The sequence below is a fragment of the Panulirus ornatus genome, chromosome 39, assembly GCF_036320965.1.
Source record: "Panulirus ornatus isolate Po-2019 chromosome 39, ASM3632096v1, whole genome shotgun sequence".
Lineage (NCBI taxonomy): Eukaryota > Metazoa > Arthropoda > Malacostraca > Decapoda > Palinuridae > Panulirus > Panulirus ornatus.
In genome coordinates, this window is record NC_092262.1 from 5,817,180 (window position 1) to 5,834,942 (window position 17,763).

Here is a 17,763-nt window from a genome sequence, read left to right on the forward strand (position 1 = left end):
CCCCTAACGTATGTCTGGTACCCATTTATTGACCACCCTAAAGGAAAGGATGAATAGCTACATTGGCTGTAAGCTGACTTACCCTGTCACGGACTCTAACCAGACACCATTACATCAGTAGATCTCTGTGTTATTCGCTGCACGTGTAATTATCCAATAGGATTTCTAACTACCAGTGTGTACTGGATGGTAAAGGAGTTCTATATCATGCAACTTTTTCAACATCTCTTTAGTGTTTATATTCACAACTTCCATCATTCAGTTCATTCCACTCATCTACAACTCTTAAACTATAAAAAGTTTCATGCTAAATATCATGTTATGGCCATATTATGAATAAAAAATAGTGGGCACTGAAAAATGTTATGAAATAAAATTTCCTTTTCATCACCGAGTTGTATTTCATAGATGTATTTTACAAAGCTACAGTTTTTTTGGGGATATGCAATTATTTGACAAGCATGTTCAAAACCATGACAGTGAAGACATGGGTACTAACTACCCATGTTTAAACACTTCCCTCCAAACTTGATGGCGTCTAGATGTGGAGCCAGCCAATTCACCACCCTGCCCTCATATGACTGCAAAAGTAATGTGTTGGCTCTCTACTGTCATAAGAATTTTTCTCCATTACTACTAAGACTATTCATCACATGATCATTCATGGTAAATATTTGTTCATAATTGGTATAGTACGCCGAGTTCTAACTGAAGGTATGTTTGAACAAAAGTATACACGACAGAACTAACATTTGCTCTGAACTCGGACAAAACAGTGAGAGTACTTACAAGTACTTGCGACGAGAAAGAGTGAACGGAAGGCTAGGTATGAAAGGTATCATTCTGGGCAGACATTCATGTAACCCATTATCACAGAGAGATGCCCTCCACACCAATTAGATCACAGGGATGATCAGGGCAAGTTAGAAATGGTGACATTGTTGCTGCCACAGCATTTGCTCTAAGTCCATCAATTTTCCTGAGTAAATAGCAGCAGTTGTCACAAAACTATGAATCATGTCTAAAACTATACCAAATTTGATTTTACTAGTAATAACTAATCTCATACTATGTTTATTTTTGTCATTGAATATCATGGACCATGCAATGTCATATTTTTCATGATTCCCAAAGCAAAACAAGGCCCTCTTGTTTCATCATCTTAAACTAATCTAATATAGTTTTTATAAAACAATATTAAACCAAAGGCCTGTTTATTCACCATAAATAACCCTGCTTATTCCAGTATAAAATAAATATTATGAAATTAATAAAATTCTTTTTTGTGATGTTAATCATAAGAATTATTCATCTATAGAAAATAAATTTTAACATATTAGTTCAATTTTGTCATAACAATTACTCAACAAGGTCAAACTAATTGCCTGAACCTGTTTTATCTGTAATACAAAGTAGATTGCCTTTGTCTACTTTGGTTTTTACAACATAGTCTTCTAACCTATTCTAATATAATATTACACTGTCCAACCTGGATAATTCATGAAGTAGTGATGTTACCATATGATTTGCTGTTTCATGTTGTTAGATTTAGCCAGAAAAGACAAACTTTAACCTGAAGGACAAAGTTTACTCCAGGAGTTATGAACAGATATATATAACACTGCCTCATAAAAAACACCAATAATGCATTTTTGAGTCACACTGTCCCTCATATATATTATACTGTCCTTCCTCTTGGATGTTGTGTTCCTTCTTCCAATGTGAGTAAAGATGTACTATTATCCATGACTTGCATGTATTCCACAATGAGAAATCTAACCTCAATACTTTGATCAATCTAACTACTACAAACGCATCACCCTTTCAGTACTCTTAGCAATATGGAATGCAGTCATTTTTTTTCCTTCCATCTCCCACCGCATAAGCTTTACATCACACTCAGCTACATTTCCATGATGCTTAAAATACTGAAAGCAGAGATGATTCTACAACAGCCATCATTGTTTCTATCATCTTTAACAACACCCGAACAGTCTTCACATATAAAAAATGGGAAGAAAAAATTATATTCATTCATCATTTTTGCCACAGTGCTGAAGGTGCTAAAGGCAATAACACTTCCTCTTTGGTAATCAAACTTTCAAGGAATAGCTAACATCAATGCAGAACCCTCAACAGGCTCAAAATAATAAATCCACTTTATTTCTAATGCAAGCAGCTTCTTCTCAGTAGGATATTTTTGATATGGTTTGGAGTGGGGAGGGACATAGATAACATGCAGGTGCATTTCATCCTGATTTAGAGATTTGCTGCACGATGGAGAAATCTTTAGTACGGGGGAGTAAAGAATTTAGATTGCTGATATCCGGACTTCATGTACTGCTGTGAAACACCTGCAGCATTTGAAGAAGAGGTTGCAGAGGCTACAGGCACATTCACTGGGCTTCTTAAGTTAGATGATGCTGGAGCACTACGAAATGTAGACTTCCCATCAGAAGACACTGAAGTTGATTTTGATGCAACAGGGGGTGGATTTGGTGGAAGGCTTGCTTTAGATCCTCCAAGAGATTTGGAAAACTGTGACTGTTCTTTTACTGAGCGATTCACCGTAGACGTACTAGGCGGGTTAGAGAATGATGAAAATTTACTTCCTCTATGAATCTCTTTAGATGTTCCAAAAGTGCTGGAGATCTTTGACGTTTCAGTAAACTGTGGTCTTGTACTATATGAACTCACAGATGTTGTAGAACTGTAATAAGAATACGGTTCAGGCATATCTATGAAAGACGAAAAGTTCTTAAGGGAATATCTTTCACTTGAAGTTATACCAGTGATAAAGCCAGAAGGTTCACTTAAAGTGTGGCTCACATTAGAAGATGGAGCAGAAGTGCTGAAGAAGTATGCAGGTTCATTTACTGAGTACCTTCCATTAGAGGATGACTGAGTAGTACTATAAAAGTCTGTGGACTGATTTAATGATGGCATTGCATTAGGTGGCACTGCAGAGGTGCTGGAATTCGAAGATTCATTCTGTGGATTTTTCACAGTGGAAGATGGTGCATGATGATTGTAGTAGTTTGATGATTCATTCTGAGACTGCTTTGCATAGGATGATGCATGGCTGTAGTAGAGGTTTGAAGCATCATTCCAAGAGTATCTCATATAATCATTACATGTTTGTGGGACGTTAAAGCTTTGGGTCTCATTCACAGAGTATCCTAAAGCGTTATTTGGTACAGCAGTAGTGCTGTAAAAGTTAGAGGGTTCATTCACCGAGTACTTCATACTATCATCAGCCACTGAAGTGACCGTAGTTGCATTTGATGGCTCATTCACTGAGTATCTCATAGAATCATAAGACGTTGCAGCAGTGGGCATGTTGTAGAAGTTTGAAGATTCTTGCACAGGTTGCCTCACATCAAAGGCTGCTGGACTAGTGAAATAAGCCGGTGATTCATTCACTGGATGCTTCACAGTACCAGATGTTGTGGGACTGGGACCACTGAAACAAGGTGACTGTTCACTCTGTGGATGTCTTATATTGGAAGATACTTGTGTATTATAGGGTGCTGATGGTTCATTTTGTGGTCTAACTTCAGGCACTGATGAAACGCTGTAATAGGATGACGGTTCAGTTTGTGGATATTTCATGTCAGTAGTTACAGAAGTGCTATAACTGGGCTGAGGTGCAGTGAGTGAGTAACTCTGACCACTGGATGAAAACTGCTGTTGCTGGGTGTTACTAAAGCCTCCTGGCATACTTGCATTATGGTTCAGCAGACCTTGAAATGCAAAAGATAATCAAGAATGAGATAAATCATATGGTGTGAAACATAACTACAAGGTTGCTCAAGGCAGCTATACATTAACAAATTCATTTTTAAATGCAATTGCTAAAAGGTATCTTTTTAAATAGATTAAAGTGCATTTGTTATAAGTAATGCACAAATCATATCATTACTTCATAAACAGTAGAAACTGAAATATAAAAAGACACAAAATCTTTTATTTCCTTACCAGAGCGTCCTTTTGATCGTTTACGTAAATTTTCCCAGTTCCAGAAGACAGGAATCAAGTTAGGACTCTCAGGGTCACTGCCAGATGAGAGAAAATCATAAATAGTGGTCATATTCCTGATGAATGATATCATTTTCCCATAGCCATCCCCTTGAGGGTGCTCCAGAAGAGAATGAGTGTCAGAGACAGAAAGATATGTAAGAGAAAAAAACACCTGTGATCAGACATGGTTTATATCATGAGAGCACTCAGTTGTAAAAGACACCATTTTGGTATATTAGGTATATGGAAAGTTACTTATGTAGTGTAGAGTTTCTAACATGAAAGTAAGGTACTGTTAAGAGTGGGAGGGGAGAAAGATGAGCATCCTCATTGAAGGTGGGTCTGCATCAAGGATGTGCGATGTCACTGTGGTTGCTTAATGTTGAAGGATGGCCGACTGAAGGGAGAGAATGCAGGGACATTGAGCAAAGGGCATACTGGGGTTGGAGGTAGTGATAAGAGGTGAATCTGCTATTTTTTGCAGATGACATGACTTTAGTGGCAGACTCCTGACAGAAATTCCAAAAGCTAGTAACAGAATAGGAAAGCGTGAAAAATGAAAATTGCAAGTTAAAAAGAACATAAGCACAGTAATAAGGTGCAGCAGGGAAACAAGACAGGATGGTCTAAGTGTGACTGGGGAGAACCTATAAGATGTATAGTGCTACACATAACTGGGAATGGAGAGCACCTACGAGATGTATAGTGCTACACATAACAGGGAATGGGGAGAACCTATAAGATGTATATTGCTACATATAACAGGGAATGGGGAGAACCTATAAGATGTATAGTGCTACACATAACTTGGAATGGACATGGCAACAGATGGAACGATGGAAGCTGAAGTGAATCATAGTATGGATAAGGACGCCAAGGTCAAAGGTGTAGTGAAGTGTACGCGAAAGGAGAGGTCACCGTCACTTAGGACGAAAATATGTGTCTGTTAGGACAAAAATGAGTATGATACAACTGAAAATGTTGTTTGGATGCAAGTCATGGGCCTTGAATGCAAGAGGGCAGAAGAGCATAAATAAATGTATCAAATGAAATGCCTTAAGACAGTACCTGGTGTGATTATGTGAGAAATAACAACTTAAGAGAGAACTGTGATCACATCATGATTGTTAGAGCTGACTATGATGTGCTGATATGTTTCAGACATATAGATAGGATGACCATAGAAAGACTGACTATGAGAATCTACATGTCAGAAGTGGAGTTAAGAAAGGGGTGGGGGGAATCCATGAAAATGATGGCATGATGAAGTGAAGGAGGATTTGGAATTTTAGGGCCTGAATATTTAGGAAGGTGAGATGCATGCTTGGGAAAGAACAAACTGGGTTGGTGTGGTGTATGGAGAACACAACATGCCATCAATGGAATAAAACATGGCATGTGAAGCAGTCATGGTAAACTATGGATGAGTCTGTGGAACTAGGCTTGGACAGCAGGCTCTGGCTTTATTGACAGACAACTAAAGAGTGGTGTGCACAAATGAGGCCATTACTTATCCATTCCTGCTACTATCTCACTGAGGTAGGAGAAGCAATTGCATAAACAAAGATAATGAATATTATCAATATAACAAGACAAAAGAAGGAGCCAAAATATAATTTTTCCAATTTAGCTCATTTGTATTTTGATCCTACCTAACTAAGGCCAGAAACAGAGAACAGGAGGTAAGAGAGAGAGTAAATGTTATTGATATCATTCAAGATGAATTTACATACCTGTTGTCAAAAGGATATCTATGACCTAAGACATTACTTCCATTTCCTCGATTCAGACTGTCAAGTTTTCCTGGGTAATTATTTCCACCTCCATAACCCCAGTTAAACCTGCCTCCAATTTGACTTTTTCCCATTCCTCGTTCACCATCCCTAACCATTTGGCCAACATAACCCTTACTGGGTCCATCTTGTGCTGCTGTTAAGTAGACAAAAGACGTTATCATTAAAAATCTAATAAAAAAATGTAAGAAAAAGAACTTACACAAACATTATGTCACATATCAAAATGTGTCACCATGCTAGGTCTAATTTCAAAACATTCAATGAACAAAGCAGTTCAAACTTTTCACCTGCTGATGCTTCCTTCTGTCCTGCCTTGTTCCTCGACAGTGCAATCAAGTTGTTGCTACTGCTGCCTCTGCAGAATACTAAATACTGTAAGTCCAGTCTTCATCAATATATCAGTTTACATGCCATACAAATTCTCCTCATATGTGAAGGGGCATCATACAGAACCTCTGATTACACTACTGCCTTTGTGCAAATTTCTTCAAATTCCATTAACCTTTGAGCTTTCTTACATTCCTGACTAAGGTCTCTCTTATATGTTAAAAAGTTCTCTGAACTGCTCTTCCCACATCTAGTCCCTCCACTCGCCCATAGCACTTCACTTCACTATCTTTTACTTCACAAATGATTCTCTTTTAATGTACTCATTTTATCCACTCTCTTAACTGCATATCCACTTCCAGCAAATCAATCAGTTATTCTAAAACATATATCCAAATTTCACTGACATATCACTGTGAAATACGCAACCCTTTATGGTAAAAGTTGCTCTACCTCATGGGTAAAGTTTTTCCTTCACTTCTTTTTCGATAGGTCTTTAGGTAGTTTCACTCCTAACAATAATTTTTCATACCGTCACATCACTTCAAGTACTCACTGATAAAAGCAACAGACAGCATCCTTGTCTCTATATGTCTTTAACCTCTAACTATGAACTAGTAACTTAGTCAACTCACTTCTACCACTTGCCCTACGCAATGACAGAAGTCATTTGCTCCCTCTTACATTCTTGCATCAAGAGCAAATGTTCTTCATATTTCAAAATACTTATAAAATACATTCACCATCAAAACCAAATATACCCAAAAACATCAATTAATGCAGAAATTAAGAGAGAGACAGAGAGCACACACACTTTACTAGTCATTAGAAATAAACTGCCGGTAAAGAGGCAACTAATCTCGTTAGAGACTGAGAGGTGAGAACTCTTGAGGATGAAGGAGTTCGATCTGAGAGAAGATGAATGATAGATTCAAAGGTATTCTAACTGAGGAATTACTAAAGCCACAACACCAGTAAGATGGGAAGGGAAAGGGAAGAGGATCATAAGGCACTGAAACAGCCATGAAGGAATATAACCAAGCTAATGAAATGCTTTAACCCGATCCATGAAAGGCTTAAATTCTTGGTGCAGTCTCGTCTTTTATATGCTACAGTAGAGATCAGATAGACCTGATATCCCCCAATAAATTCCATAAGTTGCAAGAGAAGGAAACAGTGGCAACAGGAGTGGAAGTGGGAAAATAGAGCTTATCTTTAAAAAATAAAACTGAAAAAAGTGCAGTGAACTACAGACTAGTTTCTCTAACAAATGTGGTCAATAATATACTGAAAAGAAAATCAGATAGCAAATGGATGGCAACTTGCAAAAGAGGAACTAACTAACCTAGAGATAACACAGATTCATAGTAAGGTCATACGTAATAAAGTTCTTAAGACTTCTAAGGCTGAGCTCCACTTTAGAAAACATATTTTTGAGAAGACTGTGTCTTTCGATTACCCTTAGCATTTGATGATGTAATACACACAGGAGGTTTGTACAGAAACTAGACCTTCAACCAGGAATATGGGGTATATTCCTCCACAAGAGAGATCATTATTGGAAGAGAGGAAAGGACACAGGTCAGCATAACATTCGTGAATGGGATAAGATCAATATTGGCATGCTTTAGGGTTCACTTTTGGGACCACTGTTCTTCTAAATTTATACAATTAATGTACCAGACAGAAGATGCAAGGTCATGAGAGAAATACAGTACCCGATAGATGATGGCTTAGTTATGGGGGAAGTCCTGTACCAGACAGATGTCACAAAGGTCATGGGGGGAAGTAAAGAATGATGAAGGTTGCATCAACTTATAATGGGACTTAAACAAACTCCAAAGTAGATCAGGTACATGGTTGATCATATTCACTCCCATCAAATGTGAAATAATGAGGAGGGGTCATAATTAAAGAAACCCTTAGTACAATTATCATCTCACAAGAAATGAACAACAGGATTCTGCATGTGAAAAACTTCAGAATCAACAGTGTGCCTGTCACCAGAACTCCACATGAGAACTGTTCAGAAGACAAACTGTCAACTGGTAAATATAAGAATAATGCTTACACACAACTGAATAAGGAAATATTAAAAAATTACACTTGAACAGAATCACAATAAACTTGCCAGGTCTGGTCATTACACTTAAAACAGTACAAAAATATTACTGTGAGGGTCTGGTAGGCCTGAATTAGAACTAAGCTACAGTGAGTGAAAGGCTGTAGCCCCAGAGATGCCTACTAATTAAGAGAGAAGAATACAAGGGGACTTAATCACAAATAATAAGTTTCAACATCATTTTGATGATGTCAGACAATATACAGTTTTTTGTGAGATGCATAGGCAGAGCAACAAGAGGTCATAACACGAGGCTAAGCATGAAGCTTGTTAGAAAGAATGTGAAGGACTTTGTTCAGTACCAGATGAAAAATAAATGGAATAAACTAAGTAATGAAATTGTAATTACTTGCAGGCGACTTTAGTTTAAAAAGATGTATGATGGAAGAGGAAGTTTAAGAGATAAGGCCTCATAATACAGAAATCCCTAGCCATAATGAAAAACAGAAAATAACGTATGAGCCTCCACCGTGCAGTAGTTGGTGCTGTGACCCAACAAAATAACAGGATCAAGTTCATATCCTGGTCAGGGCAGCTGGCTCAAAATAAACTCAGCTGTTCTTCATCATTTTTAAGGGCACGCCAATGAATTAGTATCTGGTGTAAGCTGGGGAATGCAAGTGTATAAGGTAATCACACAGTTAAAAAAAGGTAAATGTACAAGATTACCAGAGAAGACAACTGGAACACACATATAGCAAACACATACACCAACATATAAACAAATATAAGTAAAGCATTATGACATGATGAAACAGAGATCAACTGAAACATACAAACACATACATAAACATAAATGCATACACAATCTCTCATTCATTTTCTTCTCTCTTTCCCAAACAGAAAATAAAAGGCAAAAAAAAATCATCCAGAATGTATCTATAAACTCATCAGAAATAAAGTATCATTCAAATAAGCAAACTTAAAAACTCAGATGGGATGTTCTCAACACATATATAGTTAAAGGAAAAATGTCAATATTTTTATCACAGGAATCACAATCTAAGATTTAAGAAAAAGAAAGAAACCAATATCACTGAGGCAGTAGGTAATAATGGACATGACATTCAAGAATTTATGAGTAACATCAGAACAGATCCTGAGGTCCACATGAAATACCAACATATATTTTTTAGACTGGATAGAAGTAAGTAAAGGCTCCCTCCTGCTGCGTTGAATTACATTCCAAAACTGTATAAATGTTTACCTTAAAAATGAAAAAAATTACATTTTACCAAGAAAACAACATACAAATGAAATGGAAACTTCCTTGCTTCAAACAAAGGTAAATGAAAATCAGAAGTTGCAAGGTGGCCAGGAAATTTCCCAATGGGTGCCAACTCAGGCTTGGTTGAGCCTCTTGATGTAAGCACTGTACCATGATCACAGTGTTCCTCTAATTCATATCCTGATCACATAACTCATCAAACTCATGTATCATACTTTCCTTTTTTTTAGAGTCAGGTCCTGATCATACATCCATCAAACTCACTATTCATACTTTCACCACAAAAGGATTAGCATTACTTTGTCTACATGTGATTTCATCATGATTGAAAAGTCACCTTTGGTGACAAAAAGAAATTCAATCTCACTGAACAACTCCTCACTCCAGAAAAGTCCATCCTTTACCTACTATGGACTGTAAAACAGCCTTTGAAGCTGCACCTGCCCCATAAAAGGGGTCCTGAAGTTTCAAACCTGTCCTGAGGTTTCATAACTATATCATAATCAAAATAATAAAGGAGATTCTCATAATTCTCCTGTAGGTGAAAAATTTCCCCAACATTCATGCCATGTTTCAGTGAGACAGGCATATCCTATCTCTCCCATGTCTAATAAGAACTTATTTGGGGGAATTTTTCAGGTACTAGAAATATAAAGCTGATTATACTTGGCAACTAAAGAGACCAAAAACAGAACCATCCACATTTGAACATGTTTAGGTGCTTTAATCACACACAGGGGCTCCCTGTGGCAGACATGGATCAATGCCTTAAAGGGCTACACAGTGAGCTAATACCACGAAAAGATCATTAGAACTCTTGTTCAAATGTCCTTTGAATGAAAGATTACTGTCATGACAATGGAAAAAAGTAAAAATCCCAAATTTTTTGAAGAGCAATGAAGAACTTCATATTACACAGTTCAAGCTACCTTCATGACGTTTAAGTGCTGAGGTACCACTCAACATTCAAAATCCAAAGACCTCAGCAGAATTGGCAGCATCACTTAACTAAACCCACTGCCGGTTGATGTGCCTCTAGAAGATGGCAGCAAGTGTGTAGTACAGGGCATGGGAATTGTAAAAATCCATCGTCCAGTAAGTATGACAGCAGTCAGATAGCAATTACTGGCAACTCAATGATTCCAAATACTTTGTCCATACTTTTTTCACTTGGCGGGAGATGCAGAGAATAGTATACCGAGAGCAAACTGCCACAGACACAGAAGAAAATGTATAAAAATATTATCAATAATGTGCATAACTGCATACAAACAATGTATACAAATGTTATATATTAATAACAGAACACATATCAAGGAAAAATGGAAAAATTAAAACATAATTGCATTATGAAATGGGCATACATTATGATATACAGCTGGGAAAATCAGTCTGAACAATTGCCAGTATTCATCTGGGAAGCTCACTAACATGAGTAAAGTTTTCTTCAACTGTTATATGTATCGTTTGCTTATGTAGAAATGTCTTTTGAATGGTAAGGCAATAAAAGAAACAGATTTTTTTCACTTACTGAAAACTGTGATAAGAAGACAACAGTATCCCTACCCTAGTTCATCCTCCTCTGCACAAGAAAAAGATCTTTTATGAAATTATATTAATTTTTGCATGCAAGAGAAAGAAAAATTACACAAAAAACTGCATGAAAATAAATAAAAACTTCATGTAACTGTTTTGGAGTGCTGAAAGATGAAGCAGTGCGACGGAGGTATGTAAAATCACCAGCAGCACTAGTCAGATACAGTGTTCTCAAGCTCGGTTGGGCATTGGTCACCTGCAGCACTAGTCAGATACAGTGTTCTCAAGCTCAGGTGGGCATTGGCAATAAGACCTCCACTTCTAGAAGAAACCCTTCTCCTACTTCATCTTGGTCAACTTTTGATAATGATAGAGTCACTGTCCTTAACATCACTCTCCATGTAATCTAATCCCAAGACACATCATCACTGTCCAATAATTGAAGATCATCCTCTGTCTAGTCATCTAAATCTAGCTAAAAGCTGCTCAATCTCTTTTCTAGAAAACTCACAAAATGTGGTCTTACTGGAATGACTAGAGGATGAATGACTGTGGCGAGAAATTACTGCGCAATGCCATCTCAACCAAAACCCAGGTTCAGTGCAGAGCTTGAAACTGAGACACAAAACTCAATAGAAAAATATCCACATAGAGACATTGCTCAGCTCATGTGAATATCATTCAGGAGGCAAAAAGGGTTAATATTTATAGCAACCACAGTCAATAGATTGATGATAGCTGGTTTATTAACAACGATGTTTTCCACTATAAAGCACAAAAAAATCAAAGGGATTCACTCAGAAGTATTATAGAAATATATAAATTTCAATGTTTTCTTGTACCTGTAATTTTAAAAAAATGAGGGTTCTGAAGACTGAGGAATTTTTTCTCTCCAAGGGAAGATCCCATGTGCAAAGAGGATCACAAGGGAATGAATCCTCGAAATCCCCTATGGAAAATATGCAGGCATTCTCCACCTTCTGACACACCACCAGTAAGTGGTTGTTAGCTGATCACTCATTCAGGGGTTCCCCCAGCCAATCTGAGATTTCTATTGGTTAAGACATTATCGACTTGCCCAGAGTGGCAGCAGCAGCTACCTGTGTTCCTCAGAATTTGCATATCACCTGCATCAATCTAAGAATGGTCACAGTCAGAAATGAGACAAGGATTTTTGTTTTTCAAAAAGGAAAGAACAGAAAACAACACTTGTGGAATCTTGCCTTGGAGAGAAAAGGTTTTTCATTCTTATGAACCCTTACTTGTCTTTCATGAGCTATTCAATGTTCTACCCTGTGAAACAAGGAACACTTGTGGAGTACACAACAAAGCCTTTAAAAGAAAATTAGATGGAAGGTTAAATAAAGTACCAGATCAACCAAGTATTGATGATGACAAAAGAGGTGTAGTGACATGAAAACTGGATAACAGCACAAGCAAAATATGCTTAAGAAAAACATATCTCTTGATGAAGTTAGGTCTGCTGCAGAGGTGTGTGATATCACCACAGCTGTTTACTCTATCAACATATGTGGTGGGAGGGGAATGGGATATGAGTCAGTTACCATTTATTGCTTACATGGTGCTGATGGAAGGGTTGAGTGAGAAACTATACAAGATAGTTTCTGAGGCTGAATGTGAATGAAAGGAGGTAGTTGAGTGTACATTAGGAAAAAACAAAATAAGGTAATTAAGTTTAGCAGTAGAGAGTGCGACTTTGAATTGAGAGAACTTGGAGGAAATGGAGTGTTTTAGATACCTGGAAAGGTAATGGTGTTAAACTGAACCATGAGAGGTATATATCTATCTATCTACCTACATCTCTGATGTCCGTTTCCCTCCCATCAAGGGGTGTCCACAGCAAAAGAGTCTCCACTCATCCGCCTTTACATGCCTCTATTGCATACACCACTCCGCACATTCTTCCCCTATTTCTTTCCCACCAGTATTCCTCTACCCTATTTGCCCATGTCACAAGTGGTCTTCCACTCAAACCAACCCCTTAATTGTACTATCATACACTATCCTTGTAAACTCCTAGTCTTGCATTCTTTCCATGTGCCCGAACCATTTCAAAGTATTACGTTTCTTCCATTCTACCACTCCACAATTCACTCCCTTTGCATTCCTTGCCATACCACATTTCTCATACACCCTTTCACTTCTTTCTTCATTCCATATAGTCACATCACATGCTCTTCTCAAATAGCTCATGTCCACAGCCTGGATTCTTGACCTCTGTGCCTCATTCCACATCCATGTTTCAGATGCATAGGTCTGGGTCGAAAGGACTATGCTGTCCCTTAAGCCTTTATTCACTTCCATACTTACACCTCTACCCTTCATTATTATATTAAGGGACACAAAGACTCTTCTACCCTGTACTGCTCTCTCCCTTATCTTTCTTTCCATATCACCACACTTACCCAAGACAGCTACAAGATACTTAAATCCCCTCACTTCTTCCAGTCTTTTTCCTCATCATATCCACAGCACAATTTAGTACTTTCTTCTTTCACTCTATATGGTTTTACAAAATCCATACTTTCATTCCCTTTCCTTTTAAACACCACTGCTTTACTTTCACTTGCATTTACCTTCAATATCCTATGCTTAAACACATCATAAAACACACAATTTCTGCAACTCCTCTTCAATCTCCGCAAACAAATCAGTATCGTCCACAAACAGGCTTGCCACTAGCCACCATATCTCACCACCACAGTCCATCTCTGCACCCTTTTTCCCTAGTTTTGCTTTCATCTCTCTTATCACGCCATCCATATATATATTAAAAAGCCACAGTGACATCACACAGCCCTGCCTCACACCTATATGTATCCCAAAACTTTCACTCAACTCTCCGTCCACTCTTACCCATGCATTTGCTCCTTTATAGAAGGCTTTTACACCATCCAACAGTTGTCCCCCTATTCCTTAGCACATCCCAGAGAGCATTCCACACCACAGTTATAGGTTTTCCCCAGATCTAGAAAGCTGCATACAACTTCTTACCTTTCCCTAAATACTTTTCCACCGTCATCTTTATTACAAAAATCTGATCCACACATCCTTTACCTTTCCTAAAACCCCCTTGCTCTTCACTTATTCTGCATTCAGTCACTTCCATCTTTGTCAATTAATATTCTTGCATACACTATTCCTGATATACTTAAGAGACTTGTTCCCCTATAATTGCTACATACATCCTTCACACCTTTTCCTTTGAATAAAGGAACAATAATAGCTTTTACCCAATCCCCTGGCACAACCTTGTTTCCATGCTAAGTTACATATAAGATGCATCCACTCTATCACACTTTCTCCTACATACTCCAGCATTTCAGTCATAATCCCATCCACTCAAGGTGCTTTTCCTACCTTCAGCCATATTACTGCACCTACTTTCCTACCTTTTTTCTATAGGCCCCTACACTTGTATCCTCTTCCTTCCCTCCTCCACATCCATGCATGTAACACCTGTTGACTCCTCCTTCTCCCACATTCATCAGTTCTTCAAAATACTCTTTCCATCTTCATTTTGAATCAGCAATTCCTCTTCCTTATTTCTCACATCACCATTTCCACTCTTACATCCACCTCTTTCCTTTTTCACCTCATTCAAGTATAGTTTCTTATTATCCCAAAACTTTTCACTTAATTTTCTTCAATAATCTTTACCTACTCTTACTTTGCTTTCCTCTATCAGCTTCTTAACATTCCATTTACATAATTTGCATTCTTCCTTCCTCCTTTGCTGAACTTCCACTGGTACATTCCTATTGAGCAATCTACCATGTGCCTTTTCCTTCTCTTCCATAGCATTTCTACTCTCTTCTGTCCACCATGCACTGCCCTTTTTACTTCTATATCTCACTACTTTGTATCCAAATACTGATTCTACAACCTTTACTACTAGTATTTCTCTAAACATTTTAAACACCTCATTCAGATATGCATTCCTTAGCTTTCAATTACCTTCCTTTCATATTCTTCCCTGTATTTTACCAGATTCATCCTCTTACTTGCCAACAATCTTACCTCTCCATTCTTCCTTACACCATACCTCCACTTCTCCCTGACCCTCATCCCCACAAGAACCGAGGAATGGTCAGTCTCTCCAAAGAATCCTATCATGACCCTAACAGCCAGCACAGCCTTTCTCAATCTTTCATCTATTGCCACATAGTCAATCAAAGCCTTCTGCTCTTCTCTTCTTATCATTCCTCATCCAAGTATGTCTGCAGACAATCTTGCGCTTAAAAAAGGTGTTCACAAGGAATAAACCCCTCTTACCACAAATATCCACAGATAGCTTCCATTCTCATTTACTCCAGGCACTTCCCATTTACCAATTATCTCACCAATTTCATCGCATCCCACTTTCACATCCCCCAGTATCCCAGAATACTCAACTACCTACTTCTACGCAATAGACCTCCAACTATACTGAGTATCACATTTGCTATTTACTACCTAAACCATTGAAACCAAAATGAAGGCCTTAAACAAATTAAATGCCATCAGAACAATTACTGGCACCAGTTCTGGATGAGGAAAAGAATCCCATTTTATCCTCTACAAACACTTCACCTACTACCCTAAACTACACCTCACTTGCCTTGTCGTTCACCCTGTCATAAGGAAATATAATAAAAATACAAACCACACAAAACGAGGCACTCAGAACAATCATTTGTTGTTGAGCAACCAAAAACACCTGAACAGCAAAATAAAGATATTTCTAATACAGCCTCACTTCAACATATTCAGCACCCAATTCTCTGCGACAGCACAACATCCTTCCCATCTACACCAAGCCATAAACCAAGAATCCCAAACTGAAACAAAAACTCATCCCTACATCGCACTTTAGCAAGCTGTTGTATGCAAGAAGTCCATGATATATGCAAGTTCACTCTAAGCAAATTCAAAAACGATATACAAGCACCACCTTTAAACAAAAAAATTGTAATGTGCAAGAAAGTTTCAAAGTTCTGCAAACTGAATGAGTGCAGTGTACGACAAGCTGTCATTGCTCAGCTGTTATGCTGCTGTAGTTTAGCAGTAGGTATTGTGTACAGCTACCTGAGTAACTCAATGTTCACTGTCAGGTGCACACCCCATATCCTTGTACAGTCCACTGTGCCTTAAGCATCCATATTTCCATTATAGCATCCAAGCTTCCTGCTAATTCACAGCCTAGCCCTATCCGTTCCATTAATGAAGACACAATGGAGTGCACTAATGCTGCAGCTAAGGCATGTGGAAGTGGGTGAAAAAGTCTCCCATTTGGTCGTACCTGTCACCTCAACAACATCAGAGGTTCTTTTATTCATTTCACTCCCTCTCTTGGCCATATCAATGTACAAAATTATAAGCCCATAACAGAAAAAATGCACAACATGATGGGTATATGTATGGACAAAGGATGGGAAACAGAAAAAGGAACCTTAGCAAAGCAATGATTAGATGTAAGGTACTGTAAATTCCAGTACACATTCTGAAACGGGAACAATGGGCCAAAGAGCAGTTTATTACCATTAAGGCCTGGTTCACCAAGTTTCTTAGCAACAAAAGTATCACTACACTATGGTTACCAGTGAGTCGGCCACGGCTGATCAATCAAATGCAGCATCATTTCTTGATGAGGTTAAAGCCTTCACTGAAACATCAGGGGACAGTCCTAAATGAGTGTTCAGTTCTAATGACACCCAGTATTTTTGGAACCAGATGACAAAAAGGACTTACAATAGCATAGAAGAGATGGTTACACCTGGGACGAAGGTAGCCAAAGACAGCCTCTTCTTTATGAAATGTCTCAAGGCAAAGCCAGAGGTTGTTTCTTATTCACTTAACCTATGTGCATTGAAAAGGTTAAGCAAGATTAAACAACAATGAAAGTGACTGTAGATCCAGTAATCCAGTTCATAAGATGTTGGGGAGGGCTTCCTAGACCATGTAAAGGAACTCCTTGATAAACTGGTTATGGATAATCTTATAAAAATTGTCAATAATGACAAAATGGAGGAAGATTAAAAGAATGAGGTTAATTGTGTAAAAAAACAAGAGAACATATGGAAACATCAGTGAAGGGGCTAATGGGGAAGTAACAACAGGTAGGGATGAGGTGAAGAGGAGAGATGGATTAAAAGCATGGTCTTTTCATGTTAGAAAATATGAAAAGTCAAAATACAATCTCCATGTCTTGAGGAAGTGAAATCAATTGGGAACTGCACGTGGCATCCAAATGTGCAACCAAAGGGGTTACGAGTATCATATTAAAAGGGCAAAATCCTGTAATTCTACCATAAAATAAAGATGCAGTCATGGTCACCAATTTCTACTTAATGGTAGTAATCCAAGAAGAGCCCAAATGAAATGTCTATACATGGGCATCAATGAAAAGTTTAACTAGTACATCAATAACATACTTGCTGGGGCATAGGGCCTTTTCAAGAAAAGACAATGGGGATGGGGGCCTACTTTGTATCCCCTCAAAATGACTGAGAGATACGGAATATAATCTTAATAAAGCAAGAACCCCAGTGAACACTAGGAGCTCAAGATTATACATACTATGGTTTACCACGGGACATAGCAGACCAGATACCAAAATGAAAACATCATCTGGCAGAACTAATAATGAAAGTTTTGTTAGTGCTTCATTGGTGGACTACCTGAGCCTGAAAACTTTTTAACTACGGGCTCTGTCTTCACATCCCCTTCCGTAT

General features: G+C 38.1%; 1 protein-coding gene across 2 annotated transcripts in view; it reads right to left on the reverse strand.

Annotated features, from left to right (window-relative positions):
- Positions 1 to 373: 373 nt before the first annotated feature.
- Positions 374 to 17,763, reverse strand: part of LOC139761060 (uncharacterized) — a 31,608-nt gene continuing 14,218 nt past the window's right edge. For both annotated transcript variants that reach the window (XM_071684855.1, XM_071684854.1), the window contains exons 5-8: positions 6,104 to 6,171; positions 5,754 to 5,949; positions 3,979 to 4,055; positions 374 to 3,743 (exon numbers count right to left, since the gene is read on the reverse strand). In XM_071684855.1, the coding sequence (XP_071540956.1) occupies positions 2,290 to 3,743; positions 3,979 to 4,055; positions 5,754 to 5,949; positions 6,104 to 6,171 (1,795 nt within the window). In that variant the 3' untranslated portion in view covers positions 374 to 2,289. The remainder of the gene's footprint in view (positions 3,744 to 3,978; positions 4,056 to 5,753; positions 5,950 to 6,103; positions 6,172 to 17,763) is intronic.